The sequence below is a fragment of the Sapajus apella genome, unplaced genomic scaffold (assembly GCF_009761245.1).
Source record: "Sapajus apella isolate SASKATOON/1434 unplaced genomic scaffold, GSC_monkey_1.0 scaffold13, whole genome shotgun sequence".
Taxonomy (NCBI): Eukaryota; Metazoa; Chordata; class Mammalia; order Primates; family Cebidae; genus Sapajus; species Sapajus apella.
The window spans coordinates 25,825,801-25,836,490 of NW_022436953.1; the positions used below are offsets into that span (position 1 = coordinate 25,825,801).

At 46.8% G+C, this 10,690-nt stretch overlaps 1 protein-coding gene across 1 annotated transcript; it reads left to right on the plus strand.

The window, feature by feature from the left end:
- Positions 1 to 3,024: 3,024 nt before the first annotated feature.
- LOC116554067 (major seminal plasma glycoprotein PSP-I) lies at positions 3,025 to 9,720 on the plus strand. Its single transcript, XM_032281913.1, has 4 exons — positions 3,025 to 3,107; positions 5,988 to 6,017; positions 7,111 to 7,246; positions 9,170 to 9,720. Exons 1-4 carry the CDS (start codon positions 3,062 to 3,064, stop codon positions 9,369 to 9,371), a joined length of 414 nt encoding a protein of 137 aa, XP_032137804.1. The 5' UTR covers positions 3,025 to 3,061; the 3' UTR covers positions 9,372 to 9,720.
- Positions 9,721 to 10,690: the final 970 nt, after the last annotated feature.

Genomic DNA, 10,690 nt, shown 5'->3' on the forward strand with positions numbered 1-10,690 from the left:
TGGAAAGCAGGAAAACTTGCCTTTCTTGTTGGAAGCAAGTACAACTCCAGAGAAGGAGTTGTACAGCAAAATAAAACTTAGATCTCAACCAATTTTGGGGAGATCTGGGATTCTCTGGAGTAGAGAAGCTCCCAGGCCTCAGCAAATTGTCCTATTGGTTTGAGCAATAAAGATAGCCCAAGCTGGTACCAAGCACCATAGGAGATTCATCAAAAAATCCACTCAGAGTCTCTTCAGTTGGTCACCAATTTGTAAACCAAAATGTATCTGAGACAGGTCTCAGTTGATTTAAAAGTTTATTTTGCCAAGGTTAAGGACATGCCCAGAAATTAAAACAAAACAAAACAAAAAAAACCCACACAGAATCACAGTAACAGCTTGTGGTCCCAAGATGATTTTGAGTGCTTCAATCCGTAAAGGGGAAAAGATGGCTGGAAGGGAAAGGTTTGGAGTATGGTCATCCACAGGTCTATGCTGTGCCACTGGGCTGGAAGGTATGAGATTAGGCAACTTCTCTTGCATCTCTATTCCTATGTTTCTTTGTGTTGAATTTTTTCCTTCCCAATCAATAATCTTAATTACTTTCAAAGTATTTTCAAAGAGTATATACATATAATCTTTCAAAAACTATATATATATATATGTTTTTAAGGTCTTAAGAAACAACGATGAGGACCAATTTGGGTCATATAATCAAGTCTGCTTTAGTCACTGATGCAGTGACTTATCTATATATTTTAAATCTTGAAAAAGGGAAAAGGAGCTGGGCTTGGGGTCAGTTGCTTCCAGGACACATTGTATATGCTGGGTGGGAAAAAGTTGGGGTTCTTTGTTTCCAAGTGGGAAACCGTGCTAGGGAGACAACACACAAAATGCCCATCAGACCCTGAAACTCTTCCTGGTAAAATAAGAGCAAGGGTGCTGGGAAGGCAGATGATGGCTGACCTGGAACCGTGGAGAGGAGACCAGCTGGACAGTTCTGACATTGCTTATGGCAGTCAGTCACAGGGGGTCTTTGAACAAGGTGCAGATAATTACTAACCTCTCCTGCAGAAGCAGAGGACAGGTCTGAGTGCAGCAGGCTATGAGAGAAGAGCACACAAAGGGAAAAAGATGAATCCACTTAGAGCTATGTAGGAGCACGGGAAGACCAGGGAGGATAAAGATCTGAGGGATACAAATCCTCAGAAGCTGGTTCTAACCCAAATCTTTCCTCCAGCGGACATTGGGTCTTGGGGTACCTAAGACTTTGGTTTCCAGGGTCCTCCAGGAAAAATACTAGGTCTTTGTCCCTTCAGGCAGCCACAGCCATGGGAGGATGCTGCTAGGGGACACATAGCCATCATGACCCATTGGAGCCCATGGCAAGATCCTCGGGCTGGGGTACAAGAAAAAGGACACATCCTCTCCATGGGCTCCTGCATTTGCTCCATCTGGGCATTCACATCCAATGGCAGGGAGCTTTGTCCTCTTCCCAGCCCAGGGCCAGGAATGGGGTGAATGATGGGTAATGGGACAGGGTATCTGGAGTAAGAGGAGGAAGGAGAGCTGTGAGGAAGTATTGCAGTTTACTTAAGTAATACCTGGAGGCTTAACACTAAAACAGCCTTTTGCAGTGATTGTGAGCAGAGAGAAAACTTACCCACTTTTCTTCTCCCTCCATTCCTCAGCTGGGATGAGCTGAGTGTCTAGATGGCTCCTAACCCAGCAGTGTCACCCTGTTCTACTTGAGTAGTGAAGCTCCTTCACAATGTGAACCCATCAGGGCCTGTTCAAATAAAGTTGTGGGAAGGAAAGGCAAAGGGCGGCTTCTGAGATCCATAAGAAGGGTGATGCAATACAAGATTGCCCTGAAGATATGAACAGGCATTTCCGAAAGAGCTGCTGTGGGAGTAGAGGCATTGAAAGGATGCCAGCCCCACTCGACTTCAGGAAAATGTGTTTTATAACATTAGGTATTATTCTGATCGTATTTGATTAGAAGACATATTGAAAGATATGACAAAATCAGGAGTTGGTTAGAGTTCAGGAAAATGGGTCCTCATGAAGTCCTGGTTGTTATATAAATTGGTAGAAGTCTTTGGTTGGCAAATTGGCTCCCATTCCTTCATATGGCTGAAGAAATTCCCATTATGGCTATCCCAGGTTTTCTTCATCTGTTTATCAGCTGATATTAGATTGTGTCCCTTCTTCCATTAATTGAGTAATGCTTCTATTTATATCTAGATGTATGCTGTTAATTCTCCTTAGTATACAACTAGTGGAATTGCTAGAGCATAAGGGAACTCTCTGTGTAATCTCAAAAGAAATTGCCAGCCCATTTTCCTCAGAAACCTCTTTTAACCATGATCCTACCCCTGGGACAGAGCCATGTGGATCCTTGTATGACAAATGTAGACACAGGTACTCATGCCATCCACCTGAACATTCCCACATGGGTGGGCCTGCCCCTGCAGTGGCCCCACTGTAGCCCACTCACACCTGGAGCTGCTCAAGGGCCTGATTTCATGCCTTTGCTCTCCAGTGACACAGAGAGGGCTGTGGGAGAGAGGAGCAGTCAGGAGTTTGGGACCTCACCCCCCTTCTGCCCCTGATGCCCTGTGACTTTGGGAAAGTCTCCTGGTTTTCTCTGGGTCTGGTATCTTCAGCTTTCCAAGGACCCTTGGCCTGCCTCACCTCTTGGGTATTATGAGGCTTCTGCAACATAATGCAGCTGCAAGTGCTACCAGTTAGCCCAAAGAAAGAGGGCTGCCCAGGTAGGAGATCACAAATTGAGGCCAGCTTGTGATGCTTCCCCTGAGCCTGCTTGGAGAGGAAAGGAGGACCTGTCCATTATATCTCTGCCTAGGTGAAACCTGGAACCTGGCTGAGAAAGATCAGTGTTGATTACCATCTAGCCACACCTCCCTCCTCCCTTTCTAGACCACCCTGGTGATCCTACAGCTTGGCCAATGTTGGCTCCAGGTGGGAGGGAGAAGATCAGATTTCACGGATGTTTCTATATAACCCAAGCCACCAGAGCTGAGCTCACTCCTGAGGTTGGTGCCAGGTCCTGCTGAGGATGAGGCTGTCCAGAGCCTTTGCTTGGGCACTGCTGTGCACTACAGGTAACACATGTCCCCAGGCCCTTTCTCCTGGGCCTCGCACTATTTTCCTTTTCAGCTGCAGATATTTTTTTAATTTGCTTATTGCCAAGGAAGAAGCCCATGGCTGATTAGCTGAAAGATACTCTCTTCCATACAAAATGTTTCACTTTCCCCTTAGTGGTGGTGGAGGAATAGACAAATGGGAAAATATCTACCTCACCGTGCTGATGCCATTGTGATTTTTAAACATTTCTGGATTCCTGAATTCCCTGTCTTGATGTGTTCGGTGACCTTCCTTCCTGCCTTAAGCAACTTATGCTGAGACTCTGCAAGCCTCACCCAGAAGCAGCTGAGAGAATTGCTTTGGAGGTTTTCCAGGTGGTCTGACTGAAGGGGGTGTCTTGGTGAGGGTGCCCTGCATGAAATGTGACTGGGGTTTTCTGAGGGGGTAGCTGTGGCCCCTGGGGGAGCCCACAGCAGGAGGGGGCTCTGCATCTGCCCAGTGGGTTGTCACATGGCAACTGCAGCAACTTCAGGAGCAGCACTAATCAGCAGCTCCCAACACTGGCTGGAAATGCCTGAAAGAGGGGGAGTCACTTGCCCTCTAGAGGGCTGGGCCCTGGGAATTGCATCAGATGCACGAGGATTGACCAACTGATTTTAAATGCAGGCAGAAAAGCAAGAGGGTAGCAATTTCTTCAGGGAGAGCTCTGTCTCTGTCTCTTTCCCCTGGCTCTCTGTTTCCCTCATTCTCCCCACGTTCTTTCTTTCTATCCTCCTCTTTGTCCCCTCTTTCCTTCCTGACCTTCTTGTTTCCCACTCTCCTCACTTCTCTCTCTTCTGTTGCCCTTGCCCTGTCTTTGTAGCCTTGCCCATTTCTCCTGCGCTGCTCCGCTTTGCTGATTGTACACTCCCGTCAGGGGCTGCTCATCGCTGGGAGCTCTCCTCCCCTGCCAGCATTCCTGCAAAGTTCAGTCTCACTGTAGGCTCCAGCTCTACATGGTCTCCTCTGTAGAGGAGCTTCAGATGCCCATCTACATTTTCAACTCAGGTTCCAGCTTACAGCTTCTGTCTAAATTAGGGCTACAGTGAGGCCTTAGGGCCACTGGTCATAGGAACCCTGAGAGCTTGGTGGAAGAACTTAATACGCTTGACATTTGGTTTCCTCGTCCTTGGTGAAGTCAGGAAACACAAAGACAACCTGATGAAAAAGAGGCAGAGGTACTGAGCTTAAATGCAGAAACCAATGAGTGCTGTGTAGGCTTGGCCAAGTCACCCAGCCTCTCCTAACCTCAGCTGTAGAATCGGGGTGTCTCAACAGGGCTGTTGTGAGGAGTTAGTGAAGGAAAAGATTCCACTCAAGCAAACTGAGACAGGTTTATTACTAAAGCTCCCTGAAGTGATCATTAGCCTCATGGCCTGGGATGTTGTATAGTCAGTGATTGTTAAGGGGCAGTTTCTTCCCCATCCCTCAAGGCCCTTACCTAAGAATCTAGATGAAAATAATTTAAGGTAGACATGCTTACAGTACAGAAATGTCACTCAATATGACAAGCATGGTCAGGATTTGCTCTTGAGATCTGCTTTCTGGAGAATCATGGTTTCTTCTGGAGCCAAATTGACAGAGGCCCCAGCTGTGGGGAGACTCTTCTTTGTACCCCAAAGGCTCCATACAGTCTCAGGCCCAGGAAGGACCACTAAGATGTCCTGGTTGACTTTCTTCTCAGAATACACTGAATTTATAGTGTAGAGCTTTCTGTAGCATTATAAGGATTGCTCATTTACTGAGTAAAGAAACATCATCTAATTTGGTAAATGAAGCAACTGTCTGGAAAGCTTTAGAGTGACAGATCAGGTGTGTGCCAGGCTACCCTGTGCTGGGTATTGGGCCATAGGATCATGCACCCAATTTCATCCTATAAGGTAGTTAAAATCCAGATGCCCATTGTATAGATGAGTGACTGAGGCTTAGGGAGAGTAGAAACTTTGTCCAAAGCTGTTCAGCTCTAGGCCACTAGGGTGGTTGACCAGGGCCGTTTGGTTCTGAACCCATGTACCTGCCACTAGACCATCTCCTGACATGAGCCCAGTGTCATGTGCGCTGTGAGATGCATGGGATTGCATGCAGGGCTCGCTTGGATCTAGGTATTTAACTCAGGTCCCTGAATAGTGAAATTTCCATAAATAAAGTTGACTAAGAATCTAGATGAAAATAATTTTCATTGAGATACCAGCTTACATCTTCCATCTAAATTAGGGATACAGTGAGTTAAGTTTTTCCACCAACCTCTCAGGGTTCCTATGACCAGTGGCCCTAAGGCCTCAGTGTAGCCCTAATTTTGATGGAAGCTGTAAGCTGGTTTTTGAGTTGGAAATTCACTTAAAAATTGTAGTCAACATATTTATTTCAAAATCAAATTAATCACTGGTTTTGTTATAGAATTTACAAGAAGAAATGTTTATATCAGAGTTAAAGTAGTTTTTTAATTTTTTCCCAGGAAAGTGGGGTTTCCTGTGACATGAGACCTTTAGCTAAAAAATCAGGAATGTCTCAGATAATTTAGGACAAGCTGACCACCCTAACAGAGCCGTCGTTTCTGACTATGGCTCCAGAGTAAGACAATTGAACTTTAACTGAGTGGAATCAGAAAAGCCAGAAGAATGCTGTGAGTGAGCTGGTTTGTGAATCTGAATGCTGAGAGCCGTTCCTTCCTTCCGTTCATTTTGGGTGGCCCAGGGCTGCTCCCAGAATGGGGACAATGACGCCATCTCTTCTTCCTGCTCAGCTCCATCCCTTTGCACCAAAGCCCCTCTTCACAGCGTGGTCATTTTCCTTTCTTCTGCTTTCACCCATCAGTAAGTTCAGATTTTCATTTTTCTTTTTTCTTTTTTTTCTTTCAGCCACAACAGTTACAGCTCCATATGCCACAGGTAAATGCAGACAAGACTGTTTCCCTCTTTCTCTTGCCTCACACAGAGACATTGTGTTTTGGGGTTGAACTCCAAGTGGGTCAATGAGAAGGGCATGTACCACGGACAATCCTTGTCCAAAAGAACTTGGTATTTCTGGACCTGAAAATTGGATTCAGCCTTCATAATCCCAAATTCCTCCTCCCACCCTCTCAGTGCTCCCCTCATGAGCCTCCTCCCAACTCCCCTCAATACCTCCAAGCCCCAGGAGCCTTTTCTGCTTCGGCCCTCCTGTCTAACCAGCCTGCTGGGAAGGGAAAGGAGCCACCACTCCTGGAGGATGGGAGCCTCCTCTAAACACTTGAAGTCTGGAGATCTCAGCAGCTGGTCTATCCTCGGTGTCAGAAAACTGCTCCTCCCTCTAACCTGCCTTCTCCATGCTGCAGTCCTTCCCTCCTCCTTCAAGCTTCTCCATGAGGATGCAGGCTAGAGGGAGGAGCAGTTTTCTTGTGATGCAGGGTGGCTTGTTGATTGATTGGTGGATTATCTAGAGCTTAACCAGTTGCTGGGCACAGGATTAGTGCTTTAGAAACCAGAACACATTTGACCACTGAAGCAAGGTGCTCTTTTCATCCTCAGTTACACTTGCAGAGCTGGAGGCATAATTGAACCTCAAGGAGATGGATTCTCATTTGTTCAGGGATTGGGTTACTACAGGGGCAGGAGCATTGCCTATTCATTATTTGTCTGACCAGCCCTAAGAAAAGATATGGAAAGAAAATGTTTGCGCTGATTTTCTGCTCACCAATCACGCAATATGATTGTTGAGAAAGTAAATTTTAATAAGGAGAGTTAAGTTCCTCTATTTCCCACTCATCATAAACAAACTGTACTTTAAAATGCATGTGGGTCCCCTCATAATCTCTGAATAGACTAAAACCAAAAAGCCCACCTTGTTTGTGGAGCTATCAGACTGGGCCATTAAGGTTACACTTTCTTCCCAAGGATGGGAGTTTTGGAGAATCAGTAATGTCAGGGGCCCAGGGAATGGCACGAGCCAATTCCAGGCTAAGAACATCCTTGCAATGCCTGGGCCCCATTTCTCCTCTTGTAGCACCCAGTGACTGTGGGGGCCACTACACGGATGACTATGGCAGGATCATCAACTATGTTGGGCCGAAAACTGAATGTGTCTGGGTCATTGAGTACGAGCCCGGGGAGATACCCATGGTGGCCATTCAAGACCTCAGGTGAGAACTGGGTTGTGAGTTTTCTTTGATGATGTTGTTATTTCTAGGAAGGATCTCAACTTGACCTCTTATGGTTCACCCTCTACCCATCCACGAGAGCCATTTGACACACAATTAGACTGCATTTTCATTTCCTGTTGAAAGCTTTTCACTGACTCCTTGTTCTCCAAATAAAATTTGTCTTCTTGTCGTGCCTTGCACATTCTTCAGAACTGGCTTCTCTTCTCTACTCACTTTTGATCACTTCTTCTCTCTGGACCCCTCTATAAGCTGAGCCACTACACTGAGTTTCCTGAACACACCCGAGTCCAGAAGTTCCTTGCCTTTGCTCACACCTGCCCTCTGCCTGGAATGCATCCTTCAATCTCTGCCAGACTCATCTGCCCTCTGCAAAGGGCTTTCATGTTGTATTTCATGAGTTAGTTCAAGAGCAACAACCTCCATAACAATAAAACCCCTTTCCTGACTCTGCAGAGGAGGAAAGGTCTTTTTCTTACAGGGGCTTACATAGTACCCCCTGGAAAGCTCTACACCGAGTTTATAGTGTAATGTTACTCTTGCATATGACTTCGTTTGTGTTTACTGGGAGTCTATCTTTGGATTGCAGGTATTTTTCTTGAATGAATGAAGTGATAAAGCCACAGAAGGCATCTCCAATGCAGCCTGAGTTAGTGCATTGCTATCCCAGGGCACTGTTCATGGATTTCAGCATGGGAGCCACATTTCCATCAAGTCCAGACCAAGCCAAACACAGCCCACAATGGTGGATGAGACAGATGGTGAAATCTGTGTGACGCAGAGGTCCTGTCCCCTCCAGGCAGCCTATGGGTTCAGAATCCCACTAGGTTATGCAGGAGTTCTTGGGATAAAGGACACTTAGAGACAGCTGCATCAAATACAAGGCTTAAACAATCTATCCAACCTGAGGCTCAGGAATTCAAAAAAGGATGAGTGGCCAAGGAGACCCAGATGGGGAAACAAGGAGAGAAGGAGGTTGAGGAGGAACCTGGAATGAAATAGTTGTCCACTTCCTGTGTCATAATTTCTCCAGGGCCAGAGGGATGGGCAGCTCTGGACAGCTCCCCATATTGTCCTTTTGTCCTTTTCAAAGTTGATTTTGGATCTGACTGTCCCCGGCACCAAGGAGGAACTCAGGCGGGGCCGAGAGCAAAACGAGTATAAAGTCAGCTGTGTGTATCCTGGTGGGGTGTCCCTTTGTTGTCTTGTTATACCCCAGAGAGGCTCCAGGCCTTCTCCTGTGAAACCAAGACCTGCTGGGGGCAGAGGATGAGGGGTGGAGATCAGGACTGGAAAAACGCAGGGAGGAGAGGGAAGTGAGGAGGCCTCCCAGGACTAAGAGCTCCCATGTGCAGTGTGCCTCTCACAGGATGGAGATAGAGATCCCTCTCCCCTCTGCCATAAGTAAGCAAGGTCAAGCTTGTGCTGGGAGAGGGTTCATGCTTCACCTCTTCCTGTGCCATCTGTCAGGGGAAAGGAAGGCAGAAACCAGGGAGTGGTGTTCACACACTCATTTCTGGTGATTTTTGTCCTGACACAGGTTGCGGTTTAAGGAAACACACCACTGTGCTGGCTGCATTCACTGTTTGGGGAATTTGAAACACAGCTGTTGCTTTGACTAAAATTCCTGGGCTGGGCTTCCTGGGAGACACAGAAACCATGAGACTGGGAAGCCGCCTGCTGCCCTGGTGGAGGGGAAGGTTTCTGGGAAGATGGAGGGGATGCTCGGGGCCCTGCCTGCGTTATTGAAGAACTGATGAACTTTCCTTCCCTTGTTCTTATCCGTCTTGCACTTCTCACAAGCAAAGCTGTTAGGATCCAATGTGGGGTCATTGGTGGAGGGAGGTGGCAGTCTAGCTTGAGGACAAATCCAAATGCTGATGTTTCCCTTTTCCTCTGACCTAGCAAACTCACCTGTGGCAAAGAGTATGTGGAAGTGCTGGATGGACCTCCAGGGTCTGAGTCCTTGGCCAGGATTTGTAGAGGCTTCACTACCTTCTATCGCTCTTCTTCCAACATTATCACCATCAAGTACTCCAGAGAACCCAGTCATCCACCCTCCTTCTTTGAAATATATTACTTTATTGACGTTTGGGCACCTAAATAGGTAGGTGGGGGGAAGAGGCACCTGCTGATGCTCCCCTGCCCTGCCTGAGCCTGGTTTTGTATCTGTTGGGCAGAAGGTACACCTGTGACTGCAGAAATAAGATTGAGCCACAGTTCTTTTGGACCAGTGTTGGGTGAGGGAGAGGGAGTGTGACCCAGTGACCCTTCCAGAGAAACATACGGGTTCTGTCCCAGTATTTCTGTACACCCAAATCTTTGAGGTTGGAAGATCAGATGTGAAAACTTCATTGTTCCTGCCCTCTTGGTATAGAAGCATGTATCTCTGAGTAGCCATCATCTTTCTCTCTACTGATTTTTATAAGCCCTGTGGCATTTTCTAATGTGTTTATGCAAACTGAGTGGTATATGAACTGTATACTATAAGGAATGTATAATATACATATTCTATATGACTAATCCTAGAAAATATATAAAGATATATGTGTGTGTGTGTGTGTGTGTGTGTGTACATATATATACACACACAACACACTTGTGCCTGCTGGACTGAGATTATACTTGGTGCCCTAGGAGTCATTCTCTGGACACACTGAAACACACAGCACATATTCCCCATCCCTAGGAAGCTTGTATTCAATTGAGGACTGAAACCAGCTCACACAAAAAGTCAAACAGCAGCACAAGAAGCAATGGCCCCCAACACCTGCACCAGGCTGTGGGTGGGAGCTGCAGACACTGCCAGGTCTGGGGTCCACCCAGCTGTGCTGATCATACCAGGCTTCCCAGTGAGGTGCAGCTCAGGCTGGACTCCAGCATAAGACAGTCTGAAAAGGCTGGAGTAGGACATGCTGAGTAGGTGCCATAAGCAGGAGTGGAGTCACCCAAGTGGGGTGGATTTAAAAACAAAGACAACAAAGATGTTCATTTCATAGTCCCTCTGAGGGTTTCAGGAAGGGCAGAGCTCACACTGGGGCCTGTATTGGGCATCTGAGTGCATTTCAAGCACATTGTTGAAGTGACTACTTCTTCCTTCACCATGGGTGAGGTCTCTCAGGGGACAGAAGAGGGCTCAGGTCTGTCTTGATTCTGAGTGGGCCTGAGTTTTTTTTCTAAGACACTCAGGGGGCCCCAGGGAGGGACACAGTCCTCCTTGTATGTGACTGGGGGAGAGGAAGGCCAGTGACCTTCCAGAGCTGACCTTGCAGAGTATCCCTCTACCTATAAAGCTGGAAGGAGCATCTGGATCCTGTAAACCTCACATGAAGCAAGCATCTCCGTCATGTTATCTAAGTTGTTCCAAATGTTTGTCTTGGAGCTTGAAGGATCACCTGAAATTCACTGACATGTTCAGAGAAGAAA